Source organism: Elephantulus edwardii, unplaced genomic scaffold, assembly GCF_000299155.1.
Source record: "Elephantulus edwardii isolate Elephantulus edwardi_28Jun2011 unplaced genomic scaffold, EleEdw1.0 scaffold00127, whole genome shotgun sequence".
NCBI lineage: Eukaryota > Metazoa > Chordata > Mammalia > Macroscelidea > Macroscelididae > Elephantulus > Elephantulus edwardii.
Window position 1 is genome coordinate 6,776,474 of NW_006399877.1, and position 14,422 is coordinate 6,790,895.

General features: G+C 52.0%; 1 protein-coding gene across 1 annotated transcript in view; it reads right to left on the bottom strand.

Moving 5' to 3' along the window:
* DGKD (diacylglycerol kinase, delta 130kDa) overlaps positions 1-14,422 on the bottom strand; it is an 88,175-nt gene that overhangs the window by 25,058 nt on the left and 48,695 nt on the right. The window contains exons 4-10 of the mRNA XM_006893531.1: positions 6,174-6,278; positions 5,781-5,913; positions 4,670-4,776; positions 4,296-4,421; positions 3,833-3,935; positions 2,747-2,909; positions 1,515-1,623 (exon numbers count right to left, since the gene is read on the bottom strand). Coding sequence (XP_006893593.1) covers positions 1,515-1,623; positions 2,747-2,909; positions 3,833-3,935; positions 4,296-4,421; positions 4,670-4,776; positions 5,781-5,913; positions 6,174-6,278 — 846 coding nt within the window. The remainder of the gene's footprint in view (positions 1-1,514; positions 1,624-2,746; positions 2,910-3,832; positions 3,936-4,295; positions 4,422-4,669; positions 4,777-5,780; positions 5,914-6,173; positions 6,279-14,422) is intronic.

Genomic DNA, 14,422 nt, shown 5'->3' on the forward strand with positions numbered 1-14,422 from the left:
GCCCTCACGCCCACCCCACAGCCCTCATGCCCACCCCCAGGCCCTCACACCCACAGACCTTGCATCCACCCAAACCCACTTCTGTAGAGCCAGTCCACCCCCACCCCGCCCCCGGCGTTCTCGAGGCTGTACGTCCTTCCTGGAGCATACTGCCGCCTTTCTCCCGTGAGGCAGCTGCGGGTCTCATGCCTCCAAATGCTCAGTTTGCACTGTCCCCATCCCTGAGACGGCTCATTCTTAAGGCCGAATTCACTGCCCAGAAGCATCACTGGTGTCACCTTACCCCTCTGAACGCAATTCTAGTGCCTTCTAAGGCCACCGCCAGGCAGGGTCTGGCCACACCGGCCCACCTGCTAGTTCACAGACAGGGGAGTGGACACATGCTCTGAGAAATGGTCACCTCGACCAGGCATCTTTCACCTGACTGTAGAAACCCCCTGCCACTGCAGTGTCCTGTCTGTGTTCCCAGGGATGCCCCACCACAGCCATCTCGCCTACCGGCCAGCACAGCACAACTCACACCCTAGGACAGAGTGCCAGCCTGTGGGCGCTTCAGGAAGGTGCCCACAGTCGCTGTCCTTCAAGAAGGTATCAGATCTGGTGATGGAGCTGGGTGGTGACAGCCTGGGCTCAAAGCACAAAGGCAGCCGGGGCCAGAGTCCCTGAGAGTCAGAATAGAGTGCTAACAAGTGGCCAGAAACAAGGAAGGCCCCCGATTTCAGGCTTGGTCAGCTGGGCGGGTGACACGTTCAGATCCAAGGGAAGTGCAGTGGGGTGGGAAGGCCCTGGCTTAGGAGGCAGGGCGGAGGCTCTGAGGGGACAGGCCTGAGGGCATGTGAGAGGGGAGCAAGATGGTCACCATGCTGACCTTACAAGAAGGGGACAAGAAGAAGGCCAGGCTCTAGAGGGGGTGATGGGAAGTGGAGACACACCACAAGGAGGGAGGGGTCCTAGGGGGGCCAAGGGACAAGAGGTCCCCTAGGTGTCACAGAAACACCAAAGAAACACCTGACACTCAAATAAATGAGATGGAGTGAGAGGGTGACCAGATTCCTGACACTCAAATAAATGAGATGGAGTGAGAGGGTGACCAGATTCCTGACCCTCAAATAAATGAGATGGAGTGAGAGGGTGACCAGATTCCTGACCACCAAGCCGAGTGCGCAAGGAGACAGGGCCGGGGCAAGCAAAGTGCCGGGCGCACACCCCACCCGTACAACACCTGCCTGGTGACCCCCCACCCCGTGCCTCCCCTTCCCGGTGCACCGCCCTCCCCTGCCGCGCACCCCCTGCCCAGTGCGCCCCCCCGCCCGACGCATCCCCTGCTCGGTGCAGTCCCCACCTGCCGCGTGCCCCTTGCTCCCCCTGCCCAGCGAGCTGCTCCTCCGCCTGGTGTCCCCCCACCCCAGCGCACCCCCCGCTGTACACCCCCTGCCCGGTGCACGCCCTCCGCCCAGTCCCAGGAGCGCCGTGTGCAGAGACCAGCTGCTCCCAGTAACAGGAGCGTCAAGCACCTGTTTATGAAGATTGAGGCTGTCGATTTCAGACAGGACCCAGCCAACACTGCCATCCCCACCACACACCAGGATCCGGAACGTGTCAAACTTCTGGAATAATCGCAAGCTGGGGAGAAAAGAGAAATGGGAAATGTTCTGCATTACAGAAGGTAGATTCCAGAGGGCTTGATCCTGGACGGCATCTGTACACCTGATCTGGCCACTCTCCACCTGTGATGTCCCCAGGGGACACTCGCTGTCCACACTGCTCCTCCAGCCAGAACTGCTCTACGGGGTGGGGGGAGTGGAGATGACAGTGACTGTGGCCCGGCCATGCCCTCTGACCAAAACCAGGGGCACCAAGGCACAAGCTGGTACACTCTGCGACTCTGGGCCTCGCAGCTACACCTAGGCAGTGCCCACCATTATCATCCCGTCCTGCCCCCTCCCAGCTCTTCCCACCAGCCAGGAGCACACCCAGGTGCACAGCCCAGAGCTGGCCCTGTGCCCACAGGAGGCCACCGTGCGCTCTCACGAATGCTGCCTCGTGGCGAGCTCTCAAAGTGAGGACTCTCCTTCGGATGAGCTCCCTGCTTCATCTAAAGAAGCCTCAGTGGAGCAAGGATGGGTAAGCTGCTCCCCGGGTCGGTGGTTCGAACCCACCAGCCACTCTGCAGGGAGTGTGAAGAGAGACGCGGCAGCCTGCTGGCCTAGAGTGCAGTCCAGTGACCTCCGGGGCGCACTCTGCCCTGCAATGACCACCGAGTCAGAACCACAGCCCTCACAGCACGAAGGGCAGATCTCAAAGCACTGGCAGGAGAACACGCCCACAGGGCTGCTACCCCGGGGACACACCACAGAAGAGCAGGTAAGAGGAGGACACAACGACCACACTGTGTGCGCACAGCTGAAGTCGGCTATTCTAACGTCAGGACTCGATTAGCCGTCATGAGGGGTAACTCTGTGGGCTGAACGCTGAGGAGAGCGCCCCTCGCTGAGGAGAGCGCCCCTCGATTAGCCATCATGAGGGGTAACTCTGGGCCGGACCGCTGAGGTGAGCGCCCCTCGATTAACCTTCATGAGGGGTAACTCTGTGGGCTGACCGCTGAGGTGAGGTGCGGACTCATTAAGTAGGTCCTATTGAAAACGGTCGGTCGTCTCTCTGAATTTTCCCGTTACTATAAATCACGCCTGCACCGCCTTCCGATGTTTCCAAGCTCCACAGAAGGTGTCTTTTCCAAGCAGCCTACCCGAGGTGTGGCCCTCCGTTCATGAGGTCGAAGACCTGGGCGGGGTTCAGTAGCTGCTTGAACCTTCGAAGGAACTTCACCCCCTGGTTGTCGCCACTTTTGGAGTTGACAAAGACCAACAAGGGGCTTGTACAAGAAGGGGGGCATGTGGCCTTCCAGAAGCCTGGACGGGAGAACAGAGAAAGACAAAATGATGTTGGAGTCCTGGAAGACGCCGACTGAGAACCGGGGGCTCCTCCAGGGTGTGTGGGGGTGTACACACACCCCGTACGTCAACAGGCCAGCAAGTTTACTTCCACACCCCCACTCCCCGCACACCAGGAAGCCAGTTCCCACCCAGCTGGCCTTCACACTACAAAGACTCTACCTCAGGAGCGCCAGGCTGGTGCCAAGGTTAACAAGCTTGGCTGTCAACCCAAAGGCTAGCGGTTAAAGAACAACCAGAGATGCCTCAGACAAAAGGCCTGGTGATGTGCTTCCAAACCAACAGCTTCTGGAAATCTGTGGGGCACAGCTCCACAACGACACACGAGGTCCCCACTAACCACGGTCGGCACACTGCCTGTCCCCACCATCGCCAATCTCTTGGAAGCAATCTCCCTGGAGAACTTCTCATAGTTTACCACCTGTCACCCAGGCTGGTCAGTACTAGTCACGATGCACCGGGGCCATGTGACTGCAGGCATTTAAAGCATGTGTCCACTAGATGGGGACCTGAAAGGCCCACATTCGGGGTCATGTGACTGCAGGCATTTAAAGCATGTGTCCACTAGATGGAGACATGAAAGGCCCACGTCCAAGACTATGTGACAGCAGGCGTTTAAAGCATATGTCCACTAGATGGGAAACCTGAAAGGCCCACATCAAAGACATGGGTCTGAGAACCGGCTTCTGCCCACTCCCTCCCTGACCCAGCACTTGATCCACACAGCAGAGCGCACCCTGTGGGACGCCTCACCCCAGTGCTGGCACCTGCTCCTGCCTGACTGCACCCAGCACCCAGCAGAGCCTGTCCAAGGACTGAGCAGGAGACGCTGAAGAAACAGGCGTGAGAGAAGGGGCACGCGGACCGGGCAGGGCACCTACCGTCCGAATCAATGCTGTTGAGCGCCGTGGGGGGGATGACCGACACTTTGCACAGGCCCAGCGGGCACTTGGTCACCAGGGACTCCTTGCATGCTGTGTGCACCTGAAACAAGGATTATTCACTGCAGGGTGACTTGCCCCGGGGGCAGCGCCAGTCCTGAGGAGTGGGCCAGACCCCTCCACGTCCCCCTCACCATGGCCTTGCCCAGAAGGGTTTGTCCCCAGGAAGGGCAGTGTCCCCTCCACGTCCCCCTCACCATGGCCTTACTCCAGAGGATCCCACCTGTCCCCAGGAAGGGCAGTGTCCCCTCCACATCCCTGCATGGTGCACTCACCATAGCCTTACCCTACAGGAGCCCGCCTGTCCCCTCCATGTCACACTCACCATGGCCTTACTCTAGAGGATCCCGCCTGTCCTCCAGCAGAGCAGGGTGCCCTCCAGGACCCTGCACGGCACACTCACCATGGCCTTGCACCAGAGGCAGCGCCAGTCCTGCAGACGCAGCACGCTGCCACAGGTCTTGTCACACACTGTACACTTGGCACTGACGGGGAGGTTCCCTTCCAGCCACTGGTGGGGCATGGCGATCTGTAAACCAAGAGTGGGGTGGGGACATGGACAGACGCCCAGAGCTCCAGCACCCTCACAGGGCCCCCCCTGATGGGAGGGACAGAGAGGCCCTGAGCCTGCAGGGTGCTGCCCAGGGCACAGCCTCAGCAATGACACTGCCATGCTCACAGGGGTACTCCTCTGTGTGCCCCCCACCAACACCCACAGTCCACAGCACGGGGTATGGGCTCAGAGGGGGAGTAGGCCACGTGGGACGCCCGTCGTACCCCATCTTCGTCCTCGATGATGTCCTTCCCGATGGAGGCCAGTGTGGTCCACTTGCAGTTGTTGGTTGCACGCACAGCACAGCGCTTGTGGGCCTTAAATTTGCACACTGCGACAGAAGGGGCGTGTCAGCGTGCAGGCTCCGTCCTGGCCAGGTGTGCTGGGGGTACAGCACTACGGCACACTGCTGGCCAGCAGGGACAGGTGGCATGAGAAACATGTTATTGTCACAACTGCATGAATTGATACTCTTACTTTTGACTTGTTCAGCCATTGAAAAATGCACCACTCCCTTCACTAAGTATAACGGACTGTCATTCTAAACGACTTCTCAAGAGAGGCCACTGCTAGTGACGCGTGAATTCCTGACACTGCACTTTATGCTCTGCTCCATAAGGAACAGTCTAAGTATTCTCTTCTCACGGGGACAGCTGACCAGCAGGAACTCTCGGGTGTACTCTCCCACGTCACATGTCCCCGCTCCTGGGCTCACTCGGTGCACACTGGCCTGTCTGCATACCTTCCGCTGCGTGCAGACACAGCTGGAAGGACTCACAGCACCCGCTAGTCTTAGAGCAAGACAGAGCCGGTAGACTGGTAACTTGTGTCTTTGGGAAAAAAAAAACTATTCCTCCAAGCCCACCCCTTCACCTTTGAGAAATAAATTTACATTTTAAAACAAAACAACAAAAAACCAGTGCCAAAGCAAGAGGCAGGTGGCACCTGACCCACGGCCAGAGCTGACCAAGGCCAGCTCCAGTCTCTTGCCCTAGCCGCTGGCCTGGCCCCTCTTACCCAAGTACCGAAGCCGTGGCCTGCAGGTCAATCCACAGGGCCGCACCCATGTGCCCACGTGGGGCAGGGAGAGCACGGGCAGGCCAGCCGCCTGCGGGGGTTTAAACGCCCCTCGCTCTGCGTTCTCTGTTCCACTTTGCTCCTCCTTACTTGTAACTCCCACTCCAGAACTTTGCTTGATTTCAAACAAACACATGCAGGCATGTGTCAGAGACTTTCCATTGAACAGCAGCGTCCTAGAAGGAGTCCTTGGACGCGGGATCCCCAGCAAAGCCTCAGGACACCCTTCCCCAAGGGGCAATGCCCTTTTGTCCTCACCCTCGCAGGACAGCCCGTGGGAGGTGACCCCAGACAGCGCCTCCCGGCACACGTTGCAGTAGGTGGGCCGGGCATGGGAGCAGGCGAACCAGTTGTGCATCCCTGAGAAGTGGTCCACGCTGTACTGTGAGGGCTGTGGGCGACAGGGACGGTGTCACACACACACACACACACACACACACACACACACACACACACACACGTGTGCGTGGGATGAGAGAGGACGGGAGGGGGCTGCTCAAGGACAGGGTCACATCCCGCTGGGGCTGCTGGGAAGCGAACAAGGCACATGCTGGGACGGGAGGCTGTGCCCATGCACGGGGGGCACTGCGCCGGCAGAGCGGGGAAGACAGGTGGCAGAAGACAGGTGTGAGGGAGGCTCTCGGCTCGAACCTCAAAATGCTCCTTGTTCTGCACGGTCTTCAGTGCCGCGATCCAATCCTCCATCTCCTTCCTGTTGTCAGCACACAAGATGAGCCTCCGGCACGGAGTGATAACCTACAGAGAAGACAGCAGTGTCCAGCGTTGCCCAGCGTCATTCAGAACTGCCCAGGGTCCCCCAGCATCACCCAAATCACTTAATCACTCAAAACTACACAGTGCCACCCAGCATCACCCAAAATCACTTACAATCACCCAGCACTGCCCAGCATCACCCATCACCCAGCATCGTCCAGCACCGTCCAGCATTGTCCAGCATCGTCCAGCATCACTCTTCACCCAGCATCATCCAGTATCACCCAGCATCACCCACAATCACTCAGAATCACCCAGAACCACCCAGCATCACTCGGCATCCCCAGCATCCCCCAGTCAACCATCAGCACTACAGAAGCCACCTCCTAGACACAGCCAGTTTGTGGGTGTCGATGCCTCTGTCATTGAGATACGCAGAGCGAGCCTAAACACGGCCAGCAGGGCCACTAAAACCCAGACACGGTCTCAACCCAGACCTAGCCCTGCCGGGGAGTTGGTTCTGACTCCTAGTGGCCCTGCAGGACAGAGGGAAGAGCAGCAGTGTCCCTTCTGAGGACCTGTGAGGGTCGCCAGGAGTCTGAAGTAATCTGACAGCATGGGTTTGCTTTGGGGGGGGTTGAACCTTTTTTTTTTTTTTGTGGCCATGAGCTTGCACTTTCCAGAAGAAACAGGAAATGACTGGTAACCCAATGAAGAGAGGCTTAGCCACTCCTGTCACTGGGTGTGTAGATGAAAACGTTGAGCCCCTCTCACCTCTCAGAATGGCTAAAGCTTGAAAAGACAATAATCCAGCACTGGCAAAGGGGTGCAGAAAGCACACCCCTTAAATAGTAACAGGAGGCGACGAGAGGACCAGCCTTCTGGAGGGCAGCAGGAATGGCCAGTCCACTGGAAGGTCAGCTAGGAGTTGGTTCTGAGTTGACGGTACATAGCAACAACTGGGTTTGTAGTGACTGGCTCCAAAGTCAAATGCACGAATCAACATGTTGTGTCCCAAGCCAGCTTTTACCTGGGCACCCACCTGGCTCCCTCCCTTTCTCACAGGCAGCGCTTTTTTCTTTTTTTAAAAAAAAAATTTTCAACTAAGGTTTATCCTTCCATTTTTAATAAAATAGCCAAATACCCACCTAGGTCCACACTCCCCCTTTTTGAGAGCGCAGCCCCCCCCTCAGTGACAGGCAGAGCCCCTCCCTCTCCCCTGCAGCTGGATAAACTTGACTGCACGAGGCCCCATCATCTGGTCAACCTGCCTCACTCTGTCTGGACCATTCGCTTCAAACAGCCTTGCACACACTTTCTCCTGTCTGTAACTGCGTGCCTTTGGAGTCACTTTCTAGAAGGAAAATGATTTCCACCAAGGAGTCACTTTGCCAGCAGCTCATAACCCGTCGGAGGGGCTGCAGTATTCTCTACCCCCCGTGGGCTTGTGGAGATGTCTGCTTCCCCGTGGACTCTGCAACAAAGTGTGCTATTTAACACTTCGATTTCTTCACCCAGATTATAGTTTTAATTTTTATTAGGATGACCCAATTTACAAAGACCCTGCTTAAGCAACCCCGAAATCGTGTTTCTGGCTCAGAACATTTGTAAATGGGGTTACTGAGATTCTCTTACTTCTCTAAGACTATCTGTGAAGGGTGACCCTGGCAGTGTTTTCAACAAAGCCCAGGCTGCATGTGGGAGGAGGCAGGGCCTGGACACGGAGAGAAGACAGCGGCTGGGGGGGTGGCGGGCAGGTGCTTCGGGGGGGGGGCCATCACCCAACACCCGCACCACAGCACAGCCGACCCACCGCTCAGCAAAGCTGTCAGGTGTCGGCTTGAGATCCAGGTCTCTAGGAGTCAGAAGCGACTCTCTGAGAATGTGTGTGGATTTGAGAATGGAGCCAATGTGACGTGAAGGACTTAAATGACGAAAGCACCACTGCTCAGAGGCAGACTTCATTCATGGAAAGATGTTTCTTGTTTGTGGGCTGTAAGAGTCAATACTGTTCAGATGCCAATACTATCCAACACAATCTACTCATTCAACACAATCTTGATCAAAACGCCAGCAATTTTCCTTGTTGTGTGGTCTGATTCTAAACTTTCTACGGAAGAGCAAGATGTCCCCAATAAGCTTCACAGTTGTTGGAAGAGAACAGAGTGGAGTTCACTCTTCCTGATTTCAAAATGTTCTCAACAGCAAAAGACAGAAAGATCCCTGACAAGAAGATTGATACAGTGACTACAACACTGGACTTAGACACGACAGGGATTGTGAGGAGGCGTAGAAAGGGCCACGGTTAGAGCTGTTGTTCACTGGGTCACTGTGTTACGTCAACTCCACGGCACCTAACAACATACGACTACATCAAACGGTCCCGTAGTTGCACAAGAGCAGATGCAAATCAAAACCATAATGGGATACCAGCTCTGGTGGCCTAGTGGCAAGAAGTTGAGCTGCAATCCCGAAGGCACACGGTTCAAGGCCACCAGCTGCTCTTCAGGACAAGGATGGACAGCTTCCTCCCGTGCAATTAACTGTCTCTGAAAACCCACTGGAGGGTCGGCTATGGGTCATTTCCAACGCCATGGTAACAACAGCAAGATTGCTGAAGGATGTTCTCGACTCTGCGGGGAGAGGCCCTACCTGCCCAAAGGTCGGCCCCTCTGGCCGTTTGCTTCACCAGCGCATCTGCAGGAGAAAAATGGGCACCCTCCTCCCACACGATTTACAGTCTCGGAAAACTCGCTGGAGGGTCAGCTACGAACGGGTTCCCACTTGAAAGCAGTGAGTGAGTTTTCTGAGCGAAGACAGTTAAAACTAAAAGGATACTAAAAGCCCAAGAAGAAAATAACAACTATTGATGAGTTTGTGGGAAAATGAGAACACTTATTCGCTGCTAGTGGGAATAAAAATGGTACAGTTATTTTGGAAAAACTGTGTTAGTTTTTTAAAATACTAAAAAAAACCCATAAAAATAGAATTATTGTATGAGCTAGCAGTTCTATTCTTTAAAACATACCCTAAAGGCTTGAAAGCAGAGGATCAGTGTTTGTGAGGGAGGAAAATGTATAACAATGAATAAATAAAAAAAGAAAGAACACAAATAAATAAAAATGAAAGAACACAGACATGGAAAACACCCAGTACGTGTTCATCAGTGTTTACTGCACCATTATTCACAACAATTGAAACGCAGAAACGAGCTAACTGCCCGCAGACAGAAGAGGAGATAAACACAACGTGGCACCGGTGTCCACACAATGGACCACTGGTCGGTCACCTGCTGGGGCATCCCCACTCACAGGGACTCGAGTCACAACGACTCCAGCTCCTTGGTGACCTCGCCTGAGCCTGGGCCATTCTCACAGTCTCCGCTGCACAGAAGTCGACTGCTGCAGTCACCGGGTCAGCACAGCTTCCTGAAGTCCTCCCTCTGCTCCGCTAACCTCCACAGCTCCGAGAACGGGGTCTCTGTCTGGTCCCTCCTGACAGCATGCCCAAAGAATACAAGGTCAAGTCTACCTACCTCTGCCTCGAAGGAGCACCCTCTTCTGAGAGGCTGGTTTGCTCTTTTGGCTGTACCTGGAATAGCCAATACTCCTCGACAACACAATTCAAAGGGATCAGTTTATCCTAAGTCTTCTTATTCATGGTCCACATTCTACAAGCTTATGAAACAATTCAAAATACCATGGCTTGCGTGAGGCACACGTTAGGCCTGAAACTGACAGCACTGCTCTTCAGTACTTTAAAGAGGTCTTTGATGGCAGATTTGCCCGATGTAATACGTCTACTGATTTATTAACTGCTGTTACCACGGGTGTTGATTATGGATCCAAGAACTCACAGGGACCCTGTGCACAGCAGATCTGAACTCTGTCCTGTCCTGGGCACCCTCATCACCTCTGACGGGTGCCACCGAGTCGAGGAGGACTCACAGGGACAACAGATCTGAACTCTGTCCTGTCCTGGCACCCTCATCACCTCTGACACACTTAACCCATTGCTGCAGTCACTGTGTCGGTCCATTTTGCTGAAGGTCCTCTCTCTCCCTGATCAGCCACCTTTCCAAGCATGATGTCTTTTCCAGGAAATACTGTCTCCTAGCAACAAGCCCAAGGGATGAGAGACAGCTTCACTGATAACATCAATCTTCTCCATTCATCATGGTATTGCCTATTGGTGCTACTGGAAGGATTGTGTTTTCTTTATGTTGAGATGTAATCCATATTGAAGGCTGTAGCCTATAATTATCTTTTAATAAGTGCTTAAGGTGGCCTACGGGCAAGGAATTGAACTACAATTCCAAAGGGACACGGTCCGAAGCTACCAGCTATTCCTTGGAGAAGGGTGGGCAATCTCCTTCTGTGCGAAGGGTCAGCCATGGGTCAGTTCCCACTCTACAGTACACAACAACAGTATGACCTTTGGATGCATATCATTTGGGAGCTCTGGTGGCCAGAGGAAAGAAGCTGCGCTGAAATCCTAAAGGTACACGGTTCAAATCCATCAGCTGCTCCATGGAGAAGGATGGGCAATCTCCTCTCACGGGTCTGACGTCTCTGAAAACCTGCCGAAGGGTCAGTTATGGGTCGGTTCCCACTCTACAGTACACAACAACAACAAGTCCTCACTTTGAACAAGCAGCACAGTGTCCCTGGCATAATGTAGGCTGCTGATGGGCTTCCTCTGATCCTAACGCCGTCGTCTTTTCCTTATCGCAGGTTCTTGTTCTCTGTACAGAGACTGAATGGCTAGGGTGAAAGGAAGCAATTTTGATACACAACTTATCTGATTTTACCAGGCAATACCCTGTTCTGGTCAGACAACTGCTTCTAGGTTCCTGTACGGGTTCTGCACGAGCTCAACTAGACGCTAATCCATTAGCTGGGAAGTTTCGATACAAACATCTGTTTGGACAGAGCTTGAAAAACATTACACGGGGCAAAAGAAGTCAATCACAAAATGGCCAATAATGTACAAATTCCCTTACGTAAAAAGACAAGAAAAGGCACCTACAGAGATCAAGGTATCCGCGGTTACCGGAGACGGGGCAGACAGGAAAAGGGAGGTTTATAGTGATGGGAAAACGGAACTGATTAATCCTTATTATAACTGGGGCTTCAAAACTACAGATCTGTGAAAAGCCGAACTGGCAAAAGTTGAGTGGTGTTTATAATATTAACAAAAGGGCAGCTGCTAAAGCTGCTTATACACAACCAAACACTCCCAGGATTAGGTTCCTTGCTTCGGAGGTTCAGGGTCATGGCTTCAGGGAACATCCCCGTTAACCTACCAATGTGTTTAGTGTTCTGTTCTATCTCTACTTCCCTAATGTGTGGTATCTGCAAAGCTCACAAGCAGTCATCCCAGGCACAAATACTGGTCTCTATTAATTTTGACCAACAGAGGAAGAAAGAGAACCAGGAACACGCTGAAGAGATGGAAGGTGCCGCTGTCTCCACGAACAACTGCTTTCTTTGTCATCCACAGGAATGGGACGGTACCCAGCTAGCAATGAACTTTGTGGCCTTTCTGTTTTATAGACGTAAACATACACCAAGTCAACCATCTCTACATGTAATCATCTAGTGACAGCATTTACACTGAGCTGCACAAGCACTCACATTACTGGCCATTCAGAGCCAAGGTTCTCTGGGTGATCCTGATCAAAAGGGGAGAATGTAGGAGAGATTTTCACATTATCATGAACTTGAGACACTCTAGAGCCACGGAGGGTAGATACACCCATGAAACAATTGCTCAGAGATCATTAAAACTGAAACCAAAAAAATATGCCCAAAAGTCATCTTACACACCCAATCTTGGAATAGCTTAACCAATTTAAATAAGAGACTGTCTTAAGCATTATGCTCTTTAGAAGCCATGCACATGGGACCAAGGTGCTAACAGCAAGCACAGCAGAAACCTTAGAGAGCAGGGAGTTTCGTTATTGAGGGAAGAGGGGGTTTGCTCAGAAAAAGAAGTAAGAACAACGGTGCGTAACTTTTAGAGGCGAGTAATCTCGGTCACTGAACTGTGTACATAAAAACTGCCCGACTGGCAAATGTGCTGCCATCTAAGTTCCCAACAAAAAGCAATTCTTCTCAAAATGCTACCTGCACCAGACGGAAGTGACCGCGGTACCTCTAGAGGTTAGACAGGAGGCTGGGGAGCAGTGAGTCATGTTAACCCCGGACGAGAACCTCAGAGACACAGAAACAGAACACAACTCAGATGCCATCAACGTCCTGACGTACAAACACGGCTCTATGTTCTGCTGGTCTATTTTTTAAAACAACAAAATCAAATTAACTGAAAGAAAACTTAGCCAATGAAACTGCTTTAGTGACGTCAGCTGGACCCCCACGTGCCACCTTTCCTAGAAGCCCTAGTGGCACCTCGGTCCAGAGCAGCACTGTTAACCCAACGCCTCGGTGGTGGACGGAACCCACCTGTGTTCTCAGGAGCAGAGTTGGACAATCTCCTCCCATGAGATTTATCACAACAGAACACAAAAGAGGGTCACATATGAGTTCTGAAAGCAGAGGAAGGGGGAGGGGGAGGAAGAAAGGAGATGGAGAAGGAGGGGGAAGGGAGAAGGAGGGAGGTGGGAGAGGAAGTGGGAGGGGTGGGAGGGGGGAGGGCAGTGGGCAGGGAGGGGAAGGAGGGGGTAGGAGAAGGAAGAGGGAGATGGAGAGGGAGAAGCAAGGGGGAGGGAAGGGGGAAGAGGGAGGGAGAAGGGGAGGAGGGGGGGGCAGAGAGGGACCAAGATGGATCTTTTCCTGTGATGTGTTTGTTCTGAGGATGGATTAGTTCAACTCTAGCTACTTTTTAACGAATTCGTTTATGTTCTTATTACTGAGTTGTAAGAGTTTTTTTTAAATACTCTGAGTACAAACTTACACTTTGTAAATAACAAGAAAAACGGAACAAGCATGCACTAAAAATATTTTCATTAAATGCAGATCTCATACACTTTTCAGTAAGAATCTTATTTTCTACAAAACATCACTTTAATTTTTTTTTTTTTTTTACTTAACTTCAGTTACACTCTGGCTTTCAGATCCTCCAGAGAACGCTGTATTTTTACAAACATATTGTTTCTTAAAATCTACTTTCCATTGGTAGAGTCTAACATGAAATGTGAACACAAAGGGCTCGCCATTTCGGCCAGGTCAAGACCTCAAAGTGCCAGACTCGGCAGCAACTTTATTCATCTTCCTTTTCCTGTTTATGCAACAACTGGAGAAAGAAATACGAATGTTGCTGCTTTTGGAAATGCTCATGGATTCTAATTTAAAGTGAATCAGAGAGGAAAAGAACTCTTTTCCTAACCAGCAGATGTTAACTTTGATTTCAAGTTTGCGTGTAATCCTTCTCATCCAGATGAAGGCCAAAAAAATCTATCATTCACCATTTTAACTACTTTAAATGTATGACTCAATGGTATTTAGGACTGTCACAATCTGTGCACCCACATATCATTCCTATCTCATTCCAAAACACTTTCATCATCCCAAAATGAAACCCTGTTTAAAAAAAAAAACAAAAAACTTTGTACCCCTCTGGCCTACTCTGCCCACCCACACTCCCCCAGCTCTTAAACCCACTCCCAGCCTCTACGTGGCTGTGTTGTTGGGCAGCCTCAGATCTGCATGGACTCACAGAAACCCTGTGTACAACAGAAGGCAGTCCTGCCCGCCCCCCGTCCACCTCCCCGCTCTGCTGTGGAGTCCTTCTTACAGAAGGTCTGTCTGTGAGTTTGCCTGTTCTGGTCATTTTAACCATGTGGAATCACAGTATAAGTGGCCTTTTAAAGTCTAGCTTCTTAGCAAAGCGTTTTCAAGGACCATCACCAGGTAGGATACATTCCTGTCACTGTGCAACCAATACTTCCTAGTGCTTGTCTACTCAACAGCTTTGATGTACACAAAGATGTTCTTATTTGAAGTCCTGTTTACCCATTTTTCCATTTTGTTGTTTGTGTTTTTTAAGGTACATTTAAGAAACTCAAATCATAAAGACTTAAAACCCAAGGTTCCAAAGGCCTTAACAATTTTTGCTGTTCTATTTAAGTAATCCATTTTGAGTAAATTATTGCATACTATGAAGACTCAAATTCACTTTTGTGCATGTGTGTTTCTGATTGCTAGAGTATCTTTTCTTTTTTTTTT